The 27699-nt window shown below is 41.0% G+C and overlaps 2 protein-coding genes across 3 annotated transcripts; one reads left to right on the top strand and one right to left on the bottom strand.

Annotated features, from left to right (window-relative positions):
• Positions 1 to 26639, bottom strand: LOC100953148 (acyl-CoA synthetase medium chain family member 2A). 2 transcript variants are annotated; one of them, XM_023513761.1, is made up of 14 exons: positions 24956 to 26639; positions 23076 to 23260; positions 19959 to 20169; positions 16861 to 17068; positions 15420 to 15563; positions 13909 to 14065; positions 10759 to 10838; positions 10442 to 10601; positions 9160 to 9240; positions 7673 to 7774; positions 5272 to 5399; positions 5049 to 5148; positions 3833 to 3952; positions 1 to 331 (listed from the first exon to the last, which is right to left on the bottom strand). In XM_023513761.1, exons 2-14 carry the CDS (start codon positions 23250 to 23252, stop codon positions 227 to 229), a joined length of 1773 nt encoding a protein of 590 aa, XP_023369529.1. In that variant the 5' UTR covers positions 23253 to 23260; positions 24956 to 26639; the 3' UTR covers positions 1 to 226. The 2 variants fall into 2 exon arrangements, with proteins under 2 accessions (XP_023369529.1, XP_003790907.1); XM_003790859.3 differs by having other exon boundaries at positions 10442 to 10565; positions 24956 to 26638.
• On the top strand, positions 12266 to 13900 carry LOC111725589 (cytochrome c oxidase subunit 6C-like). The gene has a single exon (XM_023513762.1). It carries the CDS (start codon positions 12550 to 12552, stop codon positions 12775 to 12777), a length of 228 nt encoding a protein of 75 aa, XP_023369530.1. The 5' UTR covers positions 12266 to 12549; the 3' UTR covers positions 12778 to 13900.
• Positions 26640 to 27699: the final 1060 nt, after the last annotated feature.

The raw sequence follows: 27699 nt of genomic DNA on the forward strand, positions 1-27699 counted from the left end.
TTTTTCTGTTATTCTCACCTTTTCTACTTGTCATTCCCTCCCTCTCTTTCTTCTTTCACATCTAACATGGCCATGTTTTGTGCTAATAACCAAGGAAAGACAAAAATTACATATGAACCTTTTCATAAAGAATCTCATATCTTCACAGGAAAGCCAACCACCCCCCCCAAAGAATGAAAAATAGAAAGAATAGGGGAATTCAAGTGAGACCCCCCCCCCAGGAGTCTCACTTGGTCCGGGATTGCCCAGACATCTTCCACTCCTTTTTTCGAAGCTTGGCTCGCTCAATTTTTCCTGTGATAGTCTTGGGCAGGTCCAAGACAAACTCTATCTGTTGGAAAAATCAGATCAATCCAAGGTGAGTCATTTGTGACCATAATGGGATTGAATTTCTCAGCAGAACTTTTGTACGGTGAGGGGAAGTTGTTGAGACTAGAGGTTCTTTAGAGTAACCCCTTCCTTTACTCCTGTGCAATAAGAAGCTTGAAAAAGTGCTCTGGAACAAGAACAAGAAGAGAATGGCTAGAATTGGACACAAATGTCTAGTCAACTGGTATTTGATACACTCTGGACAGAGGAGAGGCAGCATAATAAACACACCATGATGCAGTGGTCAGACACTAGAGCTTCAACATCAGACTTTCTAGATTCCAGTCCCTCTTCTACCATTTACCTGGCTTTGCAAAAGTCTCTTGGCTTTCCTAAGACTCATTGTCCCCACTTAGTTAACTGGAGGATAATAACAACCTCACTAGGTTATTGCAGGGATGAAGAGATATGCAGACTAAGTTCTTCATACAGAGTAAGGACTCAAAAACATAGCTGTGATTATTAATCTGGGCTAGAGAGTAGAGATCTAAGAGTTAGTGATACTTGGTTTTGAATTACACCTCAGTCACTTCCTATTGATATGCCCTGGGCAAAACTATAAAATCTTTCCAATTTCACCTGTTAAAAGGAGTGTCTAAAGTTGAGGATCTTTCATCTCTAATATTCCTGAATCAGAAGATGTAGATGGTTAAAATTTCTTCAAGTTTTCAGTTATATAAGTCAACTTGCCACAACATTGGTTTAGGAGTCAGATGGCTATGGGTTTAATTAAAATAATAGCAATAGGGGTAGTGCCTATGGCTCAGTGAGTGGGGCACCAGCCCCATATTCCAAGGGTGGCAGGTTCAAACCTGGCTCCAGCTGAACTGCAACCAAAGGATAACTGGGCATTGTGGCAGGTGCCTGTAGTCCTAGCTACTCGGGAGGCTGAGGCAAGAGAATTGCTTAAGCTCAGGAGTTGGAGTTTTCTGTGAGCTGTGTGATGCCACAGCATCTACCAAGGGCAACAAAGTGAAACTCTTCCTCAAAAAAAGAAAAAACAAAAAACAAAAAACAAACAAACAAAAATAATAGCAATAGGTGTACTCATATGGAAAAAGTATCTTCTTAGAAGTTGAAGCAAAAAGTAGTTTGTTCAAACCACAATGGAATGGAGTAGGGAGTCATAAACTGTGGCCTGTAGGAAAAATACAGCTAGCTTCCTCTTTTTATAAATAAAGTTTTATTGAAACACAGTCATATCTATTCATTTAGGAATAGTCCTTGGCTGCTTTAGCATTGCAAGGGTGAAATTGAGTAGTTGCAAAATATTTAGTATTTGGCCCTTGTTAGGTAGATGGAGGATAGAAGGAAGCCATTGGTGGGAAGAGTTTAGGTTTAATTCTAAGAAGGAAGCTACTCTGCTTATCTTGAAGAAAGAAGCAGGAGGAACTGGGTATGCCTCATAGAAGGAGGGGAATGTGGAAAGACTACTGCCTTGGGAATTCTAGAGGAGACTTGTGGAAAGAGACACTCTATTGAGGATATCTGAGTAACAAACTGTATACTATGTGATAGGACCATTCCATTTGACCTTCCAAAATACAGTAGAGCCTCTATAGTTGACTACCTCCCTTAAGTTGACCTAATTTTCATAGACCAGGCATGCACCACATGTACTCATGGGAAGTTCCTTATGTTGACTCCATATACCGATCAGTTTGTCACAATCCCTTGCTTGGTCAATTTACAAAGGTTCTACTATATCAACTATGATTCAAAATTCGTAATATATTTGTTATGATTGGATTTTCAGTCTCCTTTGAAAATACATATTAAATTCTCATTATGTGCCAGTTACTCTTCTAAATGCCTGAAACCTTACAAATATTAACACATCCTTAACAATATGTTAAGGAGTAATCAACATCACTATTCCAATTTTATAAATAAGTAAACTGAGGAGCAGAAGGATTACTGAATAAGTAAGTGGTAGGAGTGGGTTTTGAACTCAACAGTCTGATTCTTGAGCCTGTTCTTTGCTACCTCCCTATCAGTGTGAGGCAGAAGTCCATGTGGTGGGGGCTTTGACATGCAGTTGAGATCCCTTGCATGGGGATAAAGAACTCTTCACTGCCAGAGCCCTTTGGGGATTGTCTCAGTGAAGGACATCTGTTTTGTTCAAAGTCACACCCCTTCCTAGGATAGTCTGCATCCATGGCTGAGCTACATGAGACTATAAAGGCCCATTCCCCTCTTCCTCCCTGATTCAAGACAACATTTAGGGTTGTCCTTGCTTCAGAACTCTCCATGGGATTGGTTGAGGTTCCCGTTGAGGTTCCCATTGAGATTGAATCACAGTATGTAATATTGCTTCCTTTACCTTTCCTTCCCTTCCCTCAAGTGGTGATCCCCAAATTGTCCCTAATACACCTCTTACATGCAAATCTCCTTCCCTGGGGTCTGCTTCTCAAGAATAAGATGACTATGATGACTAGCTCATGCTGAGTAAGGGCATCTGGGCTAACTAAGAATCTAAGGGAATCTAAGCTTATCATGGTTACTCTTAATTTCTATTCCAGATTCAGAAATATTTCTTTCTTTCCCTGTGATAAGTTCCTATCTTGTACCTAAAACTAACAGCTGTGTGCTCCTGCCATGCCAACTTTCATGCTTCAGCTCCCTGCTCTCCAGTGCAAAAACAGCTGAGAACAGGTATAGTGGATGCCATGCTTTTTGTCTTTTCTGGTAAAAACACTTCCATTTTCTTATGAGGAACCACTCATCCTTCACTTCATCCAAGGTATGGAGCAGGCCTTTCTCTCCCATCCTTCATGTACTTTCTCTAAGGATAACCACATGATTTATAACTGGCCAATCAGAAGAGTTTTTTTCCCCTTGGCTACAGGGATTGGTTTAGTAACGGGCATGTGGTCCAGTAAGAAACAGCCAAGAGACTTTTGCTGAAGTCTTTCAGAAAAAGCATGCCCTTTTTCTATTGGAGTTTGCTAAGCTGCTAAGAATGTATATTTACATCTGATGGGGTTATAAGAGAAACCATTTCAAGAAATGAAATCACTACAAAAGAGGGAGAGCCAAAGGTGAAAGAGACATTCCTGACCTCATCATATGAATCCTTGGGACTCATGATGAAAGCTTTACCCACCCCCGGACTTTTCAGTTGTGTGAGCAATACATTTCAAGTTAGATTTCTGTCACTTGCAACTCTTATAATCCTGAATATTATAGCAAGATCACACTTCAAAGAGCAGAGCTATAGGACAGCTATTGGCTAGAACTTGTTCCCTTGGAAGCATTTGACTTTTAGTTCAAAGTCAAAGACTGAGGTCATTTTTCAGGCATCAAGATTGGCTACTGGATTATCTTTTTGGACTTTCTTAGTGATAATTAGAATAAAAATTATAATTAGAGGTGTCATGTTCATCCTGAAGAAGATAATTATAATAGGAGAAACTTCTCTTCTTTCCCAACTTTGGGAGATATAGGAGCCCCAAAATATTACCTTCCTTGGGTATTTGTATGGGGCTGTCACTGACTTCACATGCTGCTGTAGCTCCTTGGTGAGCTGGTCTCGGTCATGGGACAGGAACTCTGGGGCCAGGACCACAAATGCTTTTACCACCTGCAGCAGGGATGATGGCCGATAAAGAAAGGATTATGTAGTTGTCTCCTGGGACAATGTAAAGTCAGTGTTAAGACTTCCACCACAGTTACTATCTTTATATCTCTTCACTTGTACCTCCTAACACCCAGGTGAAGGGAAAGGGAGAAACTGGGATAAGAATTGCTGAGGCTCCAGCTCTATCTCAAGCAGTGTCCTGGATGAGCAAGTAGGACAATAGATTGAGACCTGGCTCACTGCATAATCCAGGGACAATAAATTTAGCCTGATGGGAAGAGAGTAGACACAGGGAGAGAAGTGAAGAAAAAATAAAAACTGGGGACCATAACTCTAAATGATTTAATTTCTCCAAACTTTGGTTTACCCATCTGTAAAATGAGGATAAAATTGTCATATTTAATGCATGAGAAATAAAATGAAATCATATACAGCAGGACCTAGTACAGAGCTGGGCATGGAGGGCTTTCTCAGTAAAGGATCCCCTATTGGCCTTATTTGCCTGGTGGCTCTCATGACTTCTTTTGTGTTTGTTCAATACCTGCCAGAGGTACAATATTGCCAAACTTTAACCCTGCAGAAATATAGTAGGATGTTTATCCAGGCCTCCCACCTTGACCCTTCCCTACACACATACTGAGCTCCATTAGACTCTCCCTGGACATCTTTATTCTTCCCCTTATTTTCACTGTGAATCTCATGTCTCAAGGGCTGTATCTCTTGACTTAAATCCTTCCTCTGTTCTTCTGGTTAGAAATCAAGATTCTAATTCAAATGCCAAATGGCAGGATGGAATCCCTCCAGCCCTATAATAATGGCTCTTATATGGTGGTTATTATGTGCTATGCCTTGTTCCAAGCACTTAACAAATATTAATACGTTTAATTCTCCCAACAACCCCTAACCTTAAAGATAGGGAAACTGAGGAATAAAGAGGCTAGGTAGCTTGCCCAAGGTCACATAGGTAGTAAGTGGCAGGGCCAAAATTTGACCCCAAGCTGCTGAGCCCCAGAGTCATGTTCCTAGCAGCCATTCTACCCTTTCCTGTGCTTCATATCCAAAGCACCTCCCCCATACACACACAGCTGTTCCCCATCACCTCTCCTCGGACAGGATCTGGACTGCTGACTACAGCTGTCTCAGCCACAGCGGGGTGCTCCGTCAGTGCATTCTCTACCTCTGATGGCCCAATCCGGTACCTGCAGAAGAACTTGTACTTCAGAGAAGACTGGACAACCTAACCTGTAGGCCATTCCCAAAGCCTGGAACCAGCCAGAATAAAGATCCAGATTACTCTTCCCAGACCCAGGCACCAAGCTCACCCACTGGAGTTAATGATATCATCTGTCCGTCCCATGAACTGGAAATAGCCATCTTGATCCTTGATTCCTCGGTCTCCCATGAGCCAGAAATCTCCTCGAATATTGTCTGCTACCGTCTGGAGATTGTTCTGGTAACCACAGAAATTCAGAGTTATTTTGCCCACAAAGCCAAAATCCCCTGCCCCAGTGCTGCCATGAAAAGATGTACAGGTGTGCATTTTGCAACCTGAACAACTACATATGGTGGACCTGCCTTGAACCCGTCAACACCAGACCCCAGGGTAAACTAGATCTTCCCCCTTTATTTCAATCATTCCACCTATGGTCTCTCAGCTACTCCCCTGGGTCAAGCCTGATGGATAATACTGATGTATTCATTCATTCATGGTCTACAGCATTTCCCCCAGCTGATTCCATCTTCCCTTCAACAGACAACCTAATCCCTGCTCACTCCATGACACCTGTCAAGGGTATCAGCTGAATAAAGGCACTTTTCCTGGTTTCTTTATTAGATCTGAAATTTCTGGAGACATAGCAAGAATCCCCAGGGCCCTAACCAATGTGTACATCTCTACAATGACTAGGCCATGTCATTGTATGGTTCAATCACTATGCAGCTGAGGCACCTGTTGATGAGGCTCCCCTTTGTCAGTGCACTTTCACATCTTACTTAGGTACAGGGGTACGGGCTCCAGATTGGACGTTCAGTTACCAGGTTGGAAGGTCGCATAATGAATTCTTAACCTACCCTTCATTGGGAATACAGAAGTATTGAATATCACAGAGATCAAGAGGCTTGTCTGCAGCCAAACAGCTGTTATAAATGGTAGAGCTGAGACCAGAGGCCAGATTTCTTGACCACTAGTTTGACTTTCTCAAGGTTTCCATGCAGCTATAGCCCCTGTTCCATTAACTCTGTATGTGACCTTGATTAATCTGCCAAATCCTCTGAGTCTGTTTCTTCATCTGTCAAATGAGGGGAAGCTCATGCCTTTGCTACCTCACTGGCATGTGTGAACACAGTAGGCAGTGCAGAGGAAATTCTTGGAGAAGGGCATAGTGTGGCTATACCCTTATCTCTGAAGCTCAATTTTCCTTCTCCCTTACCTGTATAATGGGAATGATAATTTGGATCTACATCAATTCGTTTATTTAACACACTTTTATATAGCCAGGTTCTAAGTGTTTCACAATTATCAGTTTTTACATAGCCTTAATAATGCTATGAAATATCATGATATACAGCTTACAGATGAGAAAACTGAGGCATAAGAGATCAGTAACTTGCCCAAGATCATACAGGAACTAGTAAAGTAAAGGTTTGAATTCAAGTAAGCTAGGTCCAAAGACTTCACAAAGGTGGCTGGAAGGAGTAAATAAGTTTAGAGAATGCAAAGTGCTTTAGGACAGCACTCACCTTGTAGTATGCATTCGTAAATGTACTATGACTGGATTTGTTATTTAATTTTTTTATTAATTAATTTTCTCAAGGGTCAAAAGAGGTCTTCCTTGCCCATTTTCAAACAGTTATGGGCTTGAGTGAGTCTTATAATCTCTGGCCCACTATCCTCACTTGTTAGGTGATGTGGCCAGACACAAAAATTATCTCTCTCCGCCTTCCCAAGGTCTGAAGATAGAGACACCTCCAACTATATGGTAAAGTCACAAAGTGCGCCCCTTCATGGTTCAAAAGGATTTCTTTGGCATAGAGCATGGGGACACGTTAAGGTAGGGTGACCAGATTTTAACATCGGTAAGGTGGGACAACATGGCGGGGGGGGGGGGGGGGGGGGGGGGGGGGGGGGGGGGGGAAAAAAAGGGAAACTTTGTTAAGCAGTTCTCAGTTGCACTTCTCAACTAATTATTTGTTATTATTACAGTTTAACATTATAAAATTAACAAAATAATATAAAACTCATATTCTGGTGAAATAGTTACATGGCAGCCAAAAACCATATATTCCCTTCTTGTTCTCCTGCCCGTTTGTGCATTCTTTCAAAAATCGGGACTTTTTAAAAACGCTGTGGGACAAATTGTTGAAAAGCGGGACATCTGGTCACCCTAGTTAAGGGAGAGGGTAGGGCTTTCCTTGGGAGAACACTGCTGTCTGTGCTTCAGGGCAATAATATTGCTGGCATGAAACAGAGGGTTCTCCAGTGTGCAGGGCTAACTGGAGAAAGATACGACTTCCAGTGAGATTGTAATGACAGGCTGAGGATGGCAAGGGTGAAGAGCCAGTCTTTTTCTCCCTTGACCAACCAAGCTTTCTTGGACACCTGACACTCTGTGTTCCCAAATCTTGCTAATGCCCTTGGGAGGTTTGTAACTTTGAGTGTTGATCATCCCACTTAATTTCCCTGTCCCCATAGGGAAACATAAGAGAATAATAAAAGTTCCTCACCACATAGCCAGAGAAGATGCCTATGGGCTTGATGGGTTTGACCCTGAGGCCTATGTCTCCTTCTGTGCCAGGGGGCAGGACATTGCCCTTTTCATCTATGATCTGGAGGAAGAAGTAAATTGCAAAAATGACCCACACAACAGAAAATTCCTTGAATAGTAGCATGAGAGAGCTAAGTTGGTCAAACAGATGACCCTCTAATGAAGACTGAAAAAAACAACCAGAAACTAAGAGAAGCCAATAGCCTTAAACTCAAATCTCCAGTTTACCAGCCTGGGATGGTGTAGGTGAAGCCTCTTATAAAACTGGGGCAGATGAGCCTGGAAAGGTATTTCTGGCTGTAGTAGCTCAGGAAAAATAATAGCCTCCAGTTACTTGTGAGACTTACTTCTCCAGTGGACAGATTAAAATTCAAATCATGACTCTATTGTTTCATTAGCTGACTTTGAACAACTAAAGCTCTATACCTCGAAGCAGATGAAAATCTGTAAAAGGGAGACACTAAGAGCTTATTTCCCAGGATGTTTACAAGAACAAAATAGAGGCTCAGGAAAAGCTTATCATAGTGGGTAGAGTGGCAGGTAATTGCACATACTACCGAATAAATTGTTGTATTTTAGATACACACAATTATACACATAATCATGGATATACAAACAGGAATTCTATTTCTTTCCTTTTTTTGGAGACAGAGCCTCAAGCTGTCACCCTGGGTAGAGTGCTGTGGTATCACAGCTCACAGCAACCTCCAACTCCTGGGCTCAAGCGATTCTCCTGCCTCCAACTCCCAAGTAGCTGGGACTACAGGCACCTGCCACAATGCCCAGCTAGTTTTTGGTTGCAGCCATCATTATAGTTTGGCAGGCCTGGGCTGGATTTGAACCTGCCAGGTCAGGTGTATATGGCTGATGCCTTAGCCGCTTGAGCCACAGGTGCCGAGCTGGGAATTCTATTTCATGGAATTTACCTTTAAATAATAAGAGAATGGAGCAAAACTGTAAGTATCAACATATCGTTTAAGGTATTGTTTTTACAAGAGAAAATTCCGTTATTCGTTGGGCCAACCAAAGGCATAAAGAGTGGTGAGTTTGTACCATCTATTACTATTTACTCATAAACAATCATGCTATAGATTGGTATTTACTGACCTGGAAAGATGGTTACCCAAAATTTCATCATTGTTGAATGATAAAATTAAGTTACGAAATCTTATGTCATGATTCATCCTTATTTTTGTTTTTCTAGGGGAAAACAGTGATTCTCTCTGGATGATGATAATATAAATTATTTCCTATTTTCCTCCCTTGCTTCTCCTTCTCCCTCTCATTCTCTCCCTCCCTCCCTTCCAGTCTTCCTCCCTCTTTTCTATATAATCTTAGTATCTTTATTTTCTATTATTTTTAAGTCAATGAAAATGTAATAAATAAGTTACTGAAAAAACAGTTGTTCTCCCTATTTCCCCTCCCCACTTAGTGCCCTTAGCAAACCTGCAAGTCATAGTGGGGAACTGGTATTCCAATATAGCCTGGTTTGACCTTCATTGTCTTGGAAACTCTGCACGTGAGCCCCTGTGGAAAGCAGGAGATAATCAGTAAACCTCAGCAGGAGACACAGGTCATAGAAAGGAAAAAATAAAATAAAAAGAGATTCAGAAGAGCAGGTTCTGACCTTGCCACTGAGTTGGCTCATGTTTGGTGGTTCCCTCCCTCCCCACTCCCTGGATATTTCCTCTTCACTAGCACTACAATGCTGGGGTGGGGCACGTGGCTAAATTGTTCAGAAAGCAACTTGAGTGACTGATCCCTAGAGAGGAAGAACTAATGACCACATTACAATATCTTTAAGGGGAACCTCATTTTAATAAGAGACTATGGATAGACCAAAAGCCCTTTCAAACCATATGGAATTTGCAATCCATGAGGCCTAAAAGATGTTTCTTAAAATTATCTCCAATGGCAGGACAAGTTCTACTTGCAACCTGAAATGAACTCTCCCAATAGAGATGTTGGTGTCCTAAGAGACATACCCTAACTGTGTCCTCCTCTGGGTGGCTGGAAGTCTGTGTCATGACATGTTTGTCATAACTTCTCACCCATATACATAATGCTCTTCATGACTGTTCATACCACAGGGTCCCAAGAGCCCTCTATAAGAGTTCTGCCAAGGGGATCCATGAGCCAAAGAAGGATGAAGAGGAAGAGAGTGGAAAGGAAGAGGCAAGAAGTGCTGAGGGTCACAAGTAAGAAATGTTGGGAAAAGGAGAGAGAGCCCTGAGACCCCAAGGCTTCCAAGAAGATATCTCGTCAGGCTCAGGGGGCCTGAGCGGTTCCTCTTTCTGTCTATGGTTTCAAGCTGAGCAGTTAGCACAGTGCCTGATGACATGTTTTATGAACTCAGGTCTCTGCTAAAATATTTCTCCATCACAGAGAACTTTTTCCATCATCATGTCTGAATTACCCCCACCTAATCTCATTTCACTGGTTTTACTTTTTCCATCACATCTCTCACCACCCACCATGTCAGCTATTTCTTGGTTTCTTGTTTGTCTTCCCAGCTCCCATTAGAATGCAACCTCTGGAAAAGCAGGAGCTTTACCTGTTTTGTTCTCTGCTGAATTTTCAATACCTAGTGCTTGTCCCATTTTAGGTGCTTAATAATTATTTCTCAAATAAATAAATTATAAATTGTGGCTGATATTTTTATTGTCAATGAGATTTCTGAAGCCCAAAAGGTACACCCAGCCTATTGTGTTTCCTTGGGAACAGGTACCGTTTCTGTCTGGCCATAGCATTCTCGGATGTCCAGTCCTGTCTGAGCCTTCCACTTCTCCAGAGTTTCCAGAAGTTGACTCTCCCCTGCACTGAAGCAAGTCTTTAGGTGTGGGAACTTGTAACTGAAGAAGAGAGATAAGTGTTCCTCCTCAGCATCCCTGGAACAAAAGTCCACCTAGACATGGCACTGGGTTCTGATGGCTTTCACGATGGTGCTACCCATGTCAGAAAGTCAGATGGATGGGCATGTATACATGTGGGCAAGGCAGGAGAATGGACTCAGATGCTGTTACCAACCCCCCAAAGCCCTATCACCTGGAAAGGTCCTGTTGTAGCAACATCCGGAACACTATGGGGGCACAAAACAGGCTACTGATTGGGTAGCTGGATAGCACCTGGAGGAAGAGAAGCAAGTGAGACACTGGTAACCAGATCAGTTGCCAAACTTATTGGTATGCACTGTCATTACAGTTGTGGGCTATGGAGTTGGAGGGGTATGGATTCAAATCCTACCTTGTTGGCTGTGTCTGTTGCAGGCTAAATGAGCCCCATAATTCTCATGTACCATCAAAACACAAATAAAAAAGAAATACGTATCATATTATCAAAAAGTCTAGAACTAATTTGAAACATTCTATCAAATCCTGGCTACCTGCTTCTGCGAATGTAAGACCTGCCATCGCTGACATACCTAGAATCACATATCCTTTCAATTGTCAACAAGAGATCAGGCACTATAGCTAATTGGCCTCATGATCTTAGTGAAGTCTCTTAACCTTCTAGAACCAGCCTTAGAGTAATTATTTCCTGCCCTATTTTCTTGAAGATATTTTTGGCATATAATAATTCAGGTTAAAAAGTTCATTAAAAAGTTAAAAGTGTTCAACATTTCAAAAGAAGTGTTATTGTATAAAAAGGAGTGATGCTGAATACTTGCCATGCCCTCTGCTATCTCATTCTCAATAACCTCAGGGAGTGTGTGTACCATTATGCCCTTTATAAAAGGGAAACTATGACTCAAGGTTTAAGTAACTTGCCCAAGGTCACCTAGCCTGCAATAGGAGAACAAGTATTTGCAGCATGCCCTCTTCACTCTTATGCCATCTTCATCCCATGCTTTGCTCTGTGCACAATTTAATGCTAATCTACTTCCACGACAAGGCACTCATTTATTACCTCATGAATCCATTAGTCCCTCACGAGGCCCAATCACATTTTAAAGACCCCACCTCTTAATATTGTTACATTGGAGGGTAAGTTTCAACATGAATTTTGGAGGACATAAATATTCAAACCATAGCAGTCATTGAAGTGAAATGGCCAGAAAAAATGATTAATATGAGAGTATCATGCAAACACTTCCTTAAAGTGCTATTGATGAATGAAAGAAGCTATGAAAAATCATACCCTGTTCCTTATTGCTTTGTCTTACAGGAAGCACAACTTGTAGTTACCTACTTATCTGCTATACTTCTCACTCTCCTTAGTCCTTTTCCTCTTTACACTTGCAACCTGTATTTCCTAATGGGATTTATAATTGTACACAAGTTTTCTTGTTTGGTTTTGTTAACAAAAGCCAGTTAAAATCCTGTGGGAGGGAGGCAAAGTAAGAATTTGTTTGAAACAGGGAACAACAAAATAATTTGAAGAGAATCTCCTTAAAGGATTGAGACCACTCCTTACTTTTCAACTTTTGAAGATGTCATCTGTGCCTTGGTTCATTCTTGGGGGCCTCTGTTTGAGCCAAACAGATGTCTGTGCAATCCATTAACTGATACAGAGATCTGGAAGCCCAGCATGGCAATGACCCAACCCCTTCCTCACAATTAGAGCCCAACATAGGGGGTGTATCTTTGCTAGAAAATGAGGTCATTTTCATCGCTTCATTGTTCCAGGGTAATGAATAACTATAATTTATGGGTTTTACTTATTATGTGCTCCATCAAGTTCTATAGAAAAAAATCATATTTATTCTTCATAATCTCTTATAAATAATAGTCCTAAAGTGAAAATAATCCAGATGTTCACCAATGATAAGATGGGGAAAGAAATTGTAGGGGAAGGAAGCATTGAGGTTGGCAATACCCATCAAGGACAGTAACTACCATGGCTTCCAGTGCTTTGGCCAAACCTCAGATGTGTGGCCTCTTGGCCAGGAGCCTGCGGATTCATATTGTTGGAGCATTTGTTGTATCTCTGGGAGTTGCAGTTTTCTATAAGTTTGCTGTGGCTGAACCAAGAAAGAAGGCATATGCAGATTTCTACAGAAATTATGATTCTATGAAAGATTTTGAGGAGATGAGGAAGGCTGGTGTCTTTCAGAGCATAAAATAATTTTGAAATATAAAGAATTTCTTTGGGCTGATTTACATAGACATTTGTCACTGATCTGTGTTCCTGAGCTCTGGATATGAGTGATAAATAAACTATTAATAAATTAAAAAAAGAAATTATAATAGATTCACAGAATGGAATACTGTACAGCAATTAAAAAAAACAAACTTCTGATACACAAAACATGTGGACCAATCTCACAGAGAATCTCACACTCCACTTACATGAAGTGCTAGAAGAGGTAAAATTAATCTATGGTGATGGCGGTCAAAAGAATGATTAAGTTAATTGTGTACAGATACTGTCAGGGAATGATCACACGGGTGTCTGATATGAACTGAATGCTCCCCAAATTCCTTTGCTGAAGCCCTAATACTCAATGTTAGAGCTTCAACATGGTATTTGGAGTAACAATTTCATGAGATAATGATGAGGGAGCTCAAGTGATGGCATTAGCATCCTTACAAGAAAGGGAAGAGGTACCAGCACTGTCTCTCTCAACCACGTGAGAATATAGTGAGAAGGCAGTCATCTGCAAGCCTGGAAGAGAGAGAAGGCTGGCACCCAGATCTTGCACTTCCAGCTCCCAGAACTGTGAGAAGTAAACATCTTTTGTTGCAGCCCCCCAGACTATGGTATTTTATTGTTGCAGACCAGGCAGACTAAGACAGTATCTAACATAGGTAATTTTTTTTTTAAGCTGTAAACTTTTGACGACAACACCTATGCACTTTACCTTCAGTATGTGTGTACACTGCAAATAAAAAAGAAATACAATGTGTGCACACACACGCATGAACACACACACACGAGGGAGGTGCCATTGCCTCCAAGATTCCACCCTTCTATTTTGCAGGTGGTTCAGATGTCTATCTGATATCTGATCCCAGAGGAAGAGTCCATTAAATGTGTTTGGTGAACAAATGATTCACAATGCTTGTGTCCTGAATAGACTCCTTTTATCTGTATATATGTTTATCTCTTTCCTTGGACCATGAGGTCCGTGAAGTCAGGGACCCCTTCTAAGTACGCTATTTACCCATGTGGCTGGGATTTAGCAAAAATTAGATGAAATGAATTACAATAAATTGAAATAGGCAAAACTTGGGATCACTCTGGATCCTTTCTTACTTTTAGAATGACCACTGGGTCAAACTTATCCAAGTGATGTATAAATGCACATGCTCCTAATGACCACGGTTCCAGAAATGAGCCTAGGATGTTCAGTATCCAAGCTGTGTCTGATATAGTCCATATTACATCAGAGGTTTGCAGACCTGTCCAAAACCTGAGAACACAAACAAAACACATGTATATATATGTAAATTCATGCTAGGGTATATGGCCTGGGGTGTGTGTAGTGAGGAAGGAGTGTGTGAGTGTACATGTGTGTGTGTATCTGACTACGTTTGTGTAAATTTGTAGGAATGTGTGTAAGTGTAAGCAGGAAAGTTGTTCTATCCACACATCCAGTATCAAAAAGGGGTGAGTGCTTAGAAGATGTGACCCAAGTTGACATGACTTAGATAAATTGGGTCTCATTCTCTTTTTATCCCCCAAACAATCCTTAGCATGCAAAGAGCCACCCAGGAAAATTCACTAAGAAAAAGTATTTAAGTGATGAATATCTTAACAGGGGCCTAGCCCAAGTTCAAGTTGGGCTAAGTAGAACTTTGGTTTTCTTTTCTGCAAGCATCGTAAGTTGCCTGAGCACGGGCAAGGGTCTTATGCAGGGTGAAACTTATTTCTTTTCTCTGTGTAGGGCAGAATAAAAGGTATTGGGCCTGGCTTAAAGCAAGAACAACTTAGGCTAGGTATGAAAAACTTCCTTATGACTGGGAGTTGCCATAAAATGTGCCCTTTCTGGAAGAGGGTTAATACTTTCAGTTCTGTAGGGAAATGATATCAGAGCATATCAGAACCAAATTTGGATCTAATATCTTAGTTATATTTAAGTAATTTATCCCCCATCTTTTAGAAATTGGATTTTACTATCAAATAATTTTTACTAAATTGATTTTCTTGGCTTATAGATAGGATATTTAAATTTTCTTACTTTTTTGCCTTAAATTATTTTTCCATTTCAATAATAAAATTAACATGGGAGAAAGAATCTACTGGAAAAAAAAAAACCAAAGATCTGTAGTTATCATTGTAAGAAGACCTTGGCATGTTGTTTTCTGATTCCATAGATAGGGCTGATATAGCAATAGAAGAAAATATTGGACTAAAATTTTGTGATTCAGAAATTTTGAGATCTTGGTTGATCTAATTCATTCAATAATATTTTCCACTTTGCAAAGTAATTTGCTACTGACAAAAATGTGCTTTTGGAATGTGGGTTAGCATCAAAACAAATTATCAGCACCCCAAATGGCAAGACACTTATGAGTCTAGGGAACATGAATAGAAACCTTGTGTGAGTAGGCAAACCTGGAAGAGAGTTTGAGATCCAATGTTAGTTGTAACAGAAGCGTCCCATTGAAGATCTCTGGATACCTAAGCATGTGAAGCCATATGCCTTTCAGGCCTTCTTCCCAATTGTCTTTCAGAAGCCCAGCCCAGGAAGATAGGATCTGAACTTAGATAAGTCTCCATGTCTGGTCATGTAGTTCACTGTAGAGTGAGAGGGCTCTGCTTACCCAGAATCCATCTTGCTCTTGAGGCCCAGGCTCGAGTGGGAGTGTTCTGCCATCTTGGGAGGGCCACTGGTCCCACTAGTGAAATAAAAGGCAAGGGCTTCCTGGCTCCCAGTGTCCACACAGCGATGAGTGGTGGATGCCTCTCTGAAGGAGACACAGATGGTCACTCTCTCAGATTTAGCCTGGACACCAGATGTCACAGTGATCCATCTTTCCTTACCTTCTCCCATGCTGACAATGGCAAATCAGTAAGCCCACTTCAGACAGGAGACTTTGGGGAGGTTAAGATCATGAGATTCTGAGTCATCTATACTTGCATTTGAAAACCACTCAGGTTCGGCACTTTGTTAACTATGTAGCTTTGGACTAGTTATTTAACTTCCTTGAGTCTCATTTTCAACATTTGTGAAGTGAGAAAATAATACCTATCTCATAGAGGTATTAATGAGAAAGTTAACTTTACTACCAAAGAAATGAGCAACCTGCTTAGCAAGAACTCAGTCAATGCTTATGTAATTATTGTTAAAAGCCCTTGCTTACCAAGTGACAGGAGGTATATAATTAGTATGCATTTTCCCAGTACTTCCTTGGCCCCATCGTCTATCCTCTGGAAGCACCCACAAATCCCTTGGACATCTCCTCTAGAGTCGTGAGTTTGGACTCAAAGTCGATTTATTTCTTTGATGTTACTTTAAATACCATGACATTAGAAAGGAAAAGCTGAAGTTCTCCCTAAGATTCCCAAAGGTAAGTGTTCCTAATGGAGGACAGTGAGACATATAACAGGGAAACTCACTCATCCTGCCAGTTTTGCTATCAACTTTTGAAGGACACAAGGAGCTTGCTTCCTCTGTCCTTGAATAGCCTGATTTAAGAACATGGAAGATGGGAAGAGTCTAGAAACACAGCATATCAGCTATCCTTTGGGTTTACCTCCTATGCTCTTGGCCCTACCTCTGATTTGAACCATGTTGTAGTGAATAGTTCTGGGTAGGCTTCAAACTACTTGGTAGTAACACCATCTTGGTTCTAGAGATACCACAAGTGATTCACTTTGTGCCCCAGGGTTTGTTTGTTGCCACCGTAACATGGGACTCTGATCCCACTCTGCATTGCATGAGTTTACAGTTCTTAAGCTTGGGGCAGATGATGCCTGCAAGAGAATCCTCAGCCAATGGGGATTCTTGTCAGTTCTTGTCAGTCCTTTAGTGAAAAATACTGGGAGGCATGCTCCTCAGAAGGTCACAACAGATCAAGCCTCATATAGCCCTTCCCATAACTCAATAAAAACTCCTGTATTAGCTTTTTTTTCTCCCATGCGTCACTCTCCCTAGTCCCACATTCTACTTCCTGGACTTCTCAAATAAAGCATCTGCATGTAATTGTTTGGCTCAATTCCCAATGTTGGTGAAAACCCAGGCTGAGGCATGTAGATACTCACTTTAATAGTGTCTTGAAGTTTAGCCACCCATCCCGGTTTTTCTCAGACACCAGGAGCTTAATTTCCAGAGAAGGACATTTAGGTGCCACCATGTCCACTTCTTGGGCAACTTCATCTCCAGCCACGATGGCCTTGGCCTTAGATGACTGAAGCCTATATAGTATGTCACCAGATTTCATCTGGATAGTCCCAGGTGAGAAGATAAGGCCTAGAAAAGCCAAATGGCTTAGAGAAATGGAAGGAAGGGAAGTCTTTGTCTCTAGGGAAGCCTGATTATCAACATCCAGTGGGAAGCAAATGAGGAAGGGGAGGGTGGAGTAGTGATGACTGATGAGGAGTATTGATAATAAGGGAAGTAAGGATCAGGCATTGAGACCAAAGAAAGAAACTGAGTTGCCTAATGTCACATTGTTGACAGTCTAAGACACATATAATCCTTCCCACTCACTCCTGCCCTTCAAAATGCTATATCCTGCATTCTCACTTGGTAATTAAAATCATGAGGAAAGGCATTTGGGATTGTCTATGGTCCTGAAATGTCTTTGTGCTCTAGGTATACTGTGCCTCCCAACCCAGGGATACTGAATGCATTTTCTTAGGCAAGAGTGCTTTTAGTTTATTATATAAACCACACAAGACAGACAGACAGACAGACAGACACACACACACACATACACACACACACACACACACACAGAGTAGTTGTATATATTCTGGGAGTACAAAGTGGTGTTATGATATTTTAAAACAATGTAGGATGATAAAATTAAGCTAACTAACATCTGTCACCTTAAATATTTGACACTTTTGTGATAAGAACATGAGAGATTTACTTTCTTAGTGTTATTTAAATGTATAATACTCAATTATTACCATGCTGTGGAATTTATCTAAAAACATCAGGTTTATTCCCTCCATATACCTGAGGTTTTGTACCCTTTGACTGTTACCTCTCCTTTTCTTATTCTTGTTTATTATTTTGATGAGTCTCCTATAAGTTTTTAATCTGGAAAATAACAAGATTTATGTTTCACCTTTTATGAAGTTGTTACCAAATTCTGCTCCATTTGTTAAATAGTTTTTAAGCCTGACCCCTTTCTTCCCATTATCAACACAAGGATTCTGACCACACATCTGGACACACCCTCCAATGTCTCTCCATCATAATAGTCATATTAAGTCAGACAGATAGAAGAACGGACATATCTCTTCTGAAGTGGGTTCTCCTTCCCTTCAGGGCATAATCTCTCAATACCTTTCTCTTATGGGTTGTTTACTCTTTTCATGAAGTTCCAAGAACATAAAACTGGTTCAGATGCCCGGTTGCTCTTACCTCCTGGTCACATTTATATCTTCCATCTTAAGGCCCCCACATCCAGTTGTCCTCAGCTGGTGGTGTGTGTGGGTGCGGGGGGTTTAGATGGGGATGGACTATGTGAGAGAAGTTTGGAGTATAGTTTGTGAAGGAGGATGCTAGAGCTCCTTGAGGCTCTTTTAAAACTCTTTATATCTCATTTTCTATTTTCTTTTTTCTTCTCCTTTTTTTTTTTTTTAGACAGAGTCTCAAGCTGTCACCCTGGGTAGAGTGCTGTGGCATCATAGCTCACAGCAACCTCCAACTCTTGGGGTCAAGCAATCCTCTTGCCTCAGTTTTTTCTACTCTTAGTAGAGACAGGGTCTTACATTTTGCTCAGGCTGGTCTTGAACTTGTGAGCTCAAGCAATCCACCCGCTTTGGCCTCCCAGAGTGTTAGGATTACAGGTGTGAGCCACCACACTCAGCTTCATCATTTTCTTTTAAAGGTTGATGAGTCTCAAATTCCTATCACTATCTCAGAACTTGAGTCGATTTTTTATTTTTCACTATTCCTTGAATGTCATATAGACACCCTGACTCAACATTACCAAGATGAACTTGTCACCTTTTCCTAACACACCCATCATACCTCTTTTATTGCATGTCCCTAGGTACCAAAGTGTCTATGACTTATCTATCTCCCTGGCTGTCTTCCTAAAAAAAAAAAAAAAAAAAAAATTCTGTTATCAGTTCCCCCAATTGTCTCTTTAATCCATCCGCTTATCTCCATCTCCACTACCTCAAATCAACCAAATTGAAGCCGCCATTGTCCTTTGTCTTTTCTCTGAGATTTCTGTCCCACTTGTGCCTTCTGCATCTCATTCTCTATTTAGCATCCAGCATGATGTTTCACAGAGTGATTACATCACTTGATCCATCAATGATTTCTCATTCTCCACTAAATAAGCATCTAGAAGTCTCACCATGGACCATAAACAACCTCCCATCTTTACAGGTTCATTCTATCACCACTACTTTCTTCTTTGCTGCCTAGATTCTAGATATCCTTTCAGGGTTTCTCATAATTTTCAAGTTTCCTTCCCCTCTGTCTTCATACATGCTATTCCCTCTGCTTAGCACAACCATCTCTGGCTCCTCTCTGGGCCAAAATCTACTTATCCTTCAGATCTCAATTTAAATATCACTTCCCTGGAGACTGTGACTCTTCACATTACTTAATTCAGGTCTCCTTTTAGATGAGAGGTTGGCAGACTTTTTCTGTAAAGGGACAAATAGTAAATATTTTAGGTTTTATGGGCCAGATGTTTTCTTACCCAACTTCTCAAGCCTGCCATTGTAGTTCAAAAGCAGCCACAGATAATATGCAAATAGGCTGGCTGTGTTTTAATAAAGCTTTATTTATAAAACAAGCTGTGGACAGGATTTGGTCTGCAGGTCATAGTTTGCTAACTTCATTTCATTAGTTTCTTATAAAACTCTTCATGCCACTTATCAAAATGGTGATTAAAAATTACATGTACAATAAATAGTTTGATAATTTTTCCCAAAGGTCTATAAGTTCTATGATTACACAGATTATGTTTTGTTCACCATGTATATCAGCAGCCTCTTATGCTTAGGGCATAGTTTGCTTTGGTAAATGGAGAAAAGGTGATATTTTCCTGTGAAGAGGGACAGCATGCTCTGTGGAGGGAACTTCTTTGGGGAAAGGGTTTGCATTTCCCTAACATCAGTTTCCTTCACAGGGAGAAATTGCCCTATCCAGATGGGTGGTTACCAACCTGCTCGAGTACAGCCCAGGGTCACCAGCCACCACTCAGGTATGCGGGGCAGCACGACTGCCACACAGTCCCCACGCTGCAGGCCACAGGCCACGGAGAGGACGTTGGATGCCTGCTGGCTGATTTCACTCAGTTCTCTGAAGTTCCATTTCACTTCCTCCCCTTTGCCATTCACCCACCACAGGGCTGGGCTTGAGGGTCGCATGCCAGCCTGGGGGGAGAGAGGGCCAGCTGGTTATGGGGTGCTGGAACACAAACAGGAGGAATAAGTTCCAAGTCTTAGGACTGCCAAGTGAGTGCTTAGTAACCTGTTTGCTCTCAGGCCTCTCTCCCCCTGCCAATACTCTCTTTAAAAGTATTAAAAACTCAAAGAGTTTTTATTTATAGGGGTTATATCTATCAATATTTATCATATTAGAAATCTAGATTAGTGCTTACTTTGGCAGCATATGTACTAAAATTAGAAATCAAAATTGAGAATTTTTAAAGTGTGCTTTAAAAAATAACAGTAATAAACCCATTATATACTATCATGAATAAACTTTTTTTTAAATAAAAATATAGTTTACGAAACAAAAAACATGAGAGGAGAGGTATCATTTTATATTTTTGAAAATTTCTTTAATGTCTGCCTTAGAAAAACCTCTGGATTCTCTTATCTGCTTCTCCACTCACTATTTCTGGGTCACCCAACATGTACCTTCTGAAGAATGTCACTGCATACTTGTGAGAAAATTAGAGTGAAAATGGCAAATAACAACTTAGATGTACTTACATATTTATCTCCATGTATATATTTACTTATTTATTTTTTGTTTCCTTTTATCTTGTGGTAAAATATACAAAACATAAAATATAGCATTTTAATTATTTTTAACTGTACAATTCAGTGGCAGTAAGTACATTTGCACTGTTGTGCAACCGTCACCACCATCCACCTTGGGAACTTTTTCATCATCTGGAACTACAAGTCTGTCCCTATTACCAGTAACTTCTCATCCTCCTTCCCCCTTGGCCCTGGTGACCACCATTCTACTTCTGTCTCTATGAATTTGACTGTTGTAGGTATCTTGAATAAATGAAATCAAGTACTGTTTGTCCTTTGCATCTGGCTTGTTTCACTTAGCATAGTGTCTTCAAAGTTTATCCATGTTGTATGTAGCCTATATCAAAATTTCCTTTCTTTTTAGGGCTGAACAGTATTCCATTATATGTATATGTATTTGATTATCTATTCATCTGTTGATAGGCATTTGTGTTGTTTTGATCTTTTACCTCCTATGGATGAAAGCATTATCAACATGGGTGTACAAATATCTCTTAGGGACCTGGCATTTCATTTTTTTTTGATATATACCTGGCGTTGGAATTGATGGATTATGTGGTAATTCTTCTTTTTAATTTTTTGAGGAACTATCATATTGTTTTCCATAATAGCTGTACCACTTTAAATACCTACCAGCAGTACATATGTATATGTATAGTATATATAATAGTACATATATACATATGTATATAATTTGCTGTATTTCAAAATTTTTCTCCACCACAATTATACATACAACTTAGAGGTAACATGAGAGTGTCTGTTTCCTCACAGCCTTGCCAAAAGAGTGTGCTGTAATAAGATAGGTTTAAAAAATATTATTTAAACAGTTTTCATTTGCATTACTCTTAGCACAGGGGTGGGTGAGAATTTTCTCTTTTGTTTAATGGCCATTTGAGTTCACTTTTTAATGAATGACCTGATCATGTACTTTGCCCACTTTTATTTTGGAGCCTTTATTTCTAGGAACTGTTTTTGTATTAGGGATATCAACTCATTTGCTGTCATATGAATTGGATATTTTCCCCCAGCTATTTTTTTTGCCTGGGGCTGGGTTTGAACCCACCACCTTCAGCATATGGAGCCGGTGTCCTACCCTTTTGAGCCATAGGTGCCACCCTCCCCCAGCTTTTATTAGGTTTTACTTTGCTAGTGGTGCTGTTTGTCAATGGAGGAGAAGTCTGAAGGGTCACTCATGGAAGGACAGAGAGAAAGACAGCTTTTTTTGTTATTTATGTAACAATATTTATGAAATAATTGTTCATATAATTCAAAATTGTCAATCATGGAAGTAAGGGTCCTCCTCAATATTGCAAGGAAATATAACTTTTAAAGAAAATACAGAAATCTAAATTTTTATCTGAAATTTTAAAATTTTAAAGTGTTGATCTGTTTTTCTTTTTCTTTCTTTCTTTCTTTTTTTTTTTGCAGTTTTTGACCGGGGCTGGGTTTGAACCCACCACCTCCAGTATATGGGGCCAGCACCCTACTCCTTTGAGCCACAGGTGCCACCCTTGATCTATTTTTCTTTTAAGACTACCCTGTACCTTGAACCAACTTTGGCCTAAGGGTCAGGCATTTGCAATCTCTAAGCTAGGGTTATTTTATGGTATTGGGAGTGCAAGACATCATCATAGTCATGACTTCCTTTGAACACCATTGTTTTAAGACCATGCTGGTAGGTCCACTCCTTCCTCTATCCTGGACAGGATAAGTCCTCTATCCTCCAGAAAGTTGCATAGGACTTCAGGTGAAGGCAACAGTGTATAAGCAGTAAATGAGTTAAAATTCCAGAAGCCCAGGGCTGGAAAGGAAACTCTGTAATTTCTGCTTCATCCTTTCTCTAACATCTCATCTTTGAGTCTTTTTCACAACCACTGCCTAGTGACCATCCTACTTGCACACCCCTGATAACCTCACATTCTGAGCTGAATGGCTCAGTCTTTGGTCAGTGCTGATTTACTGTTATCAAATTCAAACCCACCTCTTCTGTCACCCCAACCCATTAATCTTGGTTTCACCCAGGGAAGTCAGAACCAAGCATGTGCAGTATATATAGGCCAACTGTGTGTCAAGTGCCTGGGGGTTACCAGATGGCCCTTTCAGACTCCCATGACCTTTCTGCCAAGCTCATGCTGTCCTCCTCCCACCCCATGCTGCCTTTATGGTAGATGAGCATCTTATTCATAGCTTATTACAGACATAGTAAGTCTTTATTACTATACAATAAGACCTTATTACAATAAAGTCAGCCAATTTGTCTTGCTCTGTGCTGCTTTCCACCCCCTTACCGTCTCCATGTCGGCCCAGTGATCTATCACATCTCTAGCAAAGTTAAACTTGGCAGGAACTTCTTGGCGGCCCCACTGCACGGATGCCACTTGCCTCGTAATTATGTGAAGAGTATGGCTGGATGTCTGTTTACCCCATAGTGTGCAAAGTCCCCGAAGCTTCCACAGCCCATGCATTTTGAGACCTGTAAGGGAAATAGGAGACCTGGGTGAGTGCTTCTTTAATAGATTGCTCTACTACTCATCAGCTGTTTCAGGATATTAATCCCAATCTTACAGGGTCCTTCCTGGGAATTAATTTGGTATAGTTATGCGTGAAGTGGCACTCAGCATCTGTTTCAGTCTCCTTATGGTGTGCTATCCTCCAAAAGTACAACAGAATCCAGACTCAGTCTAGGGTCTTCAACACTACTGATGGTTTTGCAAAAGCCCAATTCTATGTAATAAATCCCTCTGTAGTTAACATACAGTAGGTAGTAAATGAGAGTGTTGCTCCCAACAATTTATTGCCTTTCTGAGTATATACACATTCATTTTTGTGTGTCTTCCTAGTGCAGTCTGGAGGAAGAGTATGATCCACCTCTCATAGACTTTCACTTGCTCATGTGATATGTATACTGTGGTCAATAAGATGTGAGTGGGTATCATTATGTGCTTGGTTAGAGACGCTTGCATTTGAGCCTCTGCATGAGAATTGCATATTCCAGATCAGTGATATACATCTTCAGCCTGGGGCCCAAAATGACAAGACAGGTGAAGTCAAGCTAAGCCCAGCATGACCACAGACCCACCTGGTTAAATGCTACTGAGATGTTCAGGATGTTTATTACCACAGAAAATTCTTACTAATACAAGTAGCATATATTTCTTTCTTTCTTTTCTTTTTAAATACAGGATCAGGCTCTGTCACCCAGGCTAGAGTGCAGTGGCAAGATCACAGTTCAATATAGCCTCCAACTCCTTCACTCAGACAATCTTCCTGCCTTGGCCCCCTGAGTAGCTGGGAATATAGATGCACTCCACCATGACTGGCTAATTTTATTTTATTTTTTTTTATAGACATGGGTCTTGCTATGCTGCCCAGGCTGGCCTCAAACTCCTAGGCCCAACAATCCTCACCTCAAGCTCCCAAAGTTCTGAGATTACAGGCATGAGCCATTACACTCAGCCTCCCATCAATTCTTTAAAACAAATCTTCACTGATATGTGTCAAATACTATGCACTTAGTGTGCAAGGCCTAACACAATCACTTTAGAAATTGCAGTTCTTGTAATTACTGTTTCCATATACATTGCTCCACAGAAAGTAGTTCCAGGGATGTATAGACTGTTATTTGAGTTACACCCTGTGAAGCCTAATGAGGTTGGAGAATTTAAGTCTAATGATGTTGGATTCAAGGAATCCAGCCAGTAGTTCGGTCAGTTTGCTGAATTTGCAACTTCTGTTGCAGCAGCCACCAGAATGCCCAAGGTCTCCTGTAATTCTGTCTCCTTTTTAATTTTCTACAGAATAAGAAGTGATGATTTCCTTACTAACCCCTGGGCAGGAATGTCTATTTGCCTTTGTGCCTGCAGGTTCGTCTCTTTTCTGGCCTCACCTTCTCTGAGATGCCTCCTTCCCTGATCACCGCCCAACTCCCAGGTTGACCACCTTTCTCCCAGCTACCCCAATCTGTCACTTTCATTCTGCTAAACCTTTCTCTCTGCCCAGTGCTCCATCACCAAGACTTGGCAGGCACATCTCCATTCCACAGTGCCCAGGAATTGCAGATTGCTTTCCGAGCAGGATTTGCACTTTCCTCATGGGCCATTACTCCTATAGATTGGTGAGTGTCATTGTGGGGTCTGCCCCGTCAGTCCATTCCTGTGACAGCACTCACCTACTGGGTCCTCTTAGGAAGTCTCCTTGGGGAAAGCTGGGTCCACCCTCTGATTTCCAGCAAAGAGCTTCAGATTCCCCTGCAGCCTTGGAGGGGAGCACAGTGAATCAAACAGACAGCTCCAGAAGCCCTGCAGCCTTACGGATGTGCAGAGCTAATCATTAAAAGTGGATAACCTTGGAGTCTTGAGGAAATAGCAGTCCTCCTAGCCAAGTTCACAGGCTATACAGTCCTAGAGCCCAAGGGCCAACTGGACCCACTCTTCCAATCCAAGGGGACAAAAGCAGGTTCATGCCCATGACTGACAGACAGTTATTGCTCCAACCAGGGAGAGAGAGCTGGAGCGCAAGTGGACTTGATGGACACTCTCTCACCTCCTTTAACCCTCCCCTTACATGGTTCCAGCTCAGCACATTTGCCTGGTTTTCCTCTCACCTCCCAGTCTCTTTTCTGAATCTTCATCATCTCCTTTATCCACACTCACTCTGTACATAATCTCACCCATTGCCAAAGCTTGGACATCACCTGCCATGACCATGACCTCCCATGAGTGTCTCTAGCCTGGATCTTTCTCCTGCATCCTCATCTGCTTGGCTTCTCTACCTAGTTGGCCTCTCAAACACAGTGTGTCCAAAGCTGAGCACTTTGTATTATCACTCCCTGAAAATCATCTCACTCTAGCTGCCGCTTTATCCACCTCAGGAAATGGCAACCCTATTCTCTTATAGGTCTTCCAACACCAAATCTTGGAGCTTCTCCAACTCTTTTCTTCCACACCTTGATCTGGAAATCCCTCAGCTTTACCTCCAGCTATATCCAGAATCTGATCCATTTTCTGCCCTGTTCCTAACCACCATCTTCTCTCTGCACACAAGTGTGTTGTGTGTCTTTCTTACAAGTCTCCCCTCTTCTACCCTCTTCCCCTGTAGTCCATTGTTAACACAACAGTCAGAGTAAGACACATTTAAAACTAAAGTCAGGTGATCTATTCCTCTCCCAATTCATTGCTGTCACCTACAAGGTCATTGCTTAGGACCTCTTCTCCAAAAACTCTTCCTCTTGATTCTTCTGCTCCAGTATGTGGACACCTTTGCTGTTCTACCTACATGTCAAGTATACTCTGCCTCAGGACCTTTTCATTTGCTGTTATCACTGCCTGAATTCCCTTCTAAATAACTGGTGTCCTTGCTGCCTACAGATCTAAAAGCCATCTTCTTGGTGACTCCTCTCTGCTGATCTGATCAAACATCACCACATTTGCACCTTCCTGCCATATTCCTTTTATTTGGCCACATAGATGCCATTCTCTTCAAATGTCTTACTTGTTTGTGACCTTCTTATAAACCATAAGTTCTCTGGGGACCATGATTTTTGCATTTATTTACTTTTACTCTTTAAGTCCTAAAACAGAGGCTGGTGTGTCTCAGCAAGTTTAGTAAGTGTGTATTCAATAAATTGTTTCTCTCCATCATCAAAACAATTCTATGAAGCAGGGATTACTTTTATCCCATATGTTTAGATGAGGAAACTGAGGCTGGAAGATCCCAAGATCCTGGGGGGCTTTCTAATGCCCCATTGAAAACTTAACTCTTCTTTGCTTCTCCAAGAGCCTGGCAAGGTACCAGTTACCAATGCAGCTTAAATTCAGACTGAGACAAGAACTTGCAGCCCTCAAAGATCTGAGAAATACAGTAGAATCTCTCAGTAACAGAATGGAGCAGGCAAAAGAAAAGATCTCTGACATTGAAGACAAAGCTTTTGAATATTCCCAAATGCTCAAAGGGAAGAGAAGTGGCGAACACAAACGGATCATTTCCTGAGAGAACTGTGGGACCACTGCAAAAGAGCAAACATTTACCTCATGGAATCCCTGAAGAAGAAGCAGATGGTCCAAAAGGCACAGATACTCTATTCCAAAAGATAATTGAGGAGAACTTTCCAAGAATGGCAAGAGATACTGAAATTCAGATAGCAGACAGTTTCAGAACCTCAGCATGACTCAACCCAAATAAAGCATCTTCTAGACACATTGTAATTAACTTCACCAAAGTTAATATGAAGGAGAAAATCCTGCAAGCTGCCAGATGTAAGAAAATCATAATCTACAAGGGGAAAAATATTAAAATGACTTCAGATCTTTCTGCTGAAAGTTTTCAAGCCAGAAGAAGATGGTCATCGACCTTTAATCTCCTAAAACAAAACAACTTTTAGCCCTGTATCCAGCTAAACTGAGCTTCATTTATGATAAAGAAGTTAAATACTTTACTGACTACACACATTAAAGAAATTTGCCATAACCAAACCAGCTCTTCAGAATATCCTCAGACCCATTGTCCTTAATGACCAGCACAATGCTCTACCACCAAAGTAAACCCACTCTGAAATTCTTGACCAAAACCCAATTTCCACAGTGGTGAAAAGATTCAAAATGTCCACTGGACTTTTGAAAAACTTGACACCCAAAATACTACCAGGCTTATCAATACTCTCAATTAATGTAAATGTCTTAAACTGTCCTCTTAAGAGGCACAAGTTTGCTGACTGGATACAAAAACTCAGGCCAGATATCTGCTGCATACAAGACTCTCATATTACCTTAAAGGATAAATATAGACTCAAGGTGAAGGGATGGGCATCTGTAATCTAGGCAAATGGCAATCAGAAAAAAGCAGAGGTAGCAATTTTATTTGCAGATACACTAGGATTTAAACCAACAAAAGTAAGGAAAGACAAAGATGATCACT

The sequence above is a fragment of the Otolemur garnettii genome, unplaced genomic scaffold (assembly GCF_000181295.1).
Source record: "Otolemur garnettii isolate 467f Iridium unplaced genomic scaffold, OtoGar3 scaffold00044, whole genome shotgun sequence".
Classification (NCBI taxonomy): domain Eukaryota; kingdom Metazoa; phylum Chordata; class Mammalia; order Primates; family Galagidae; genus Otolemur; species Otolemur garnettii.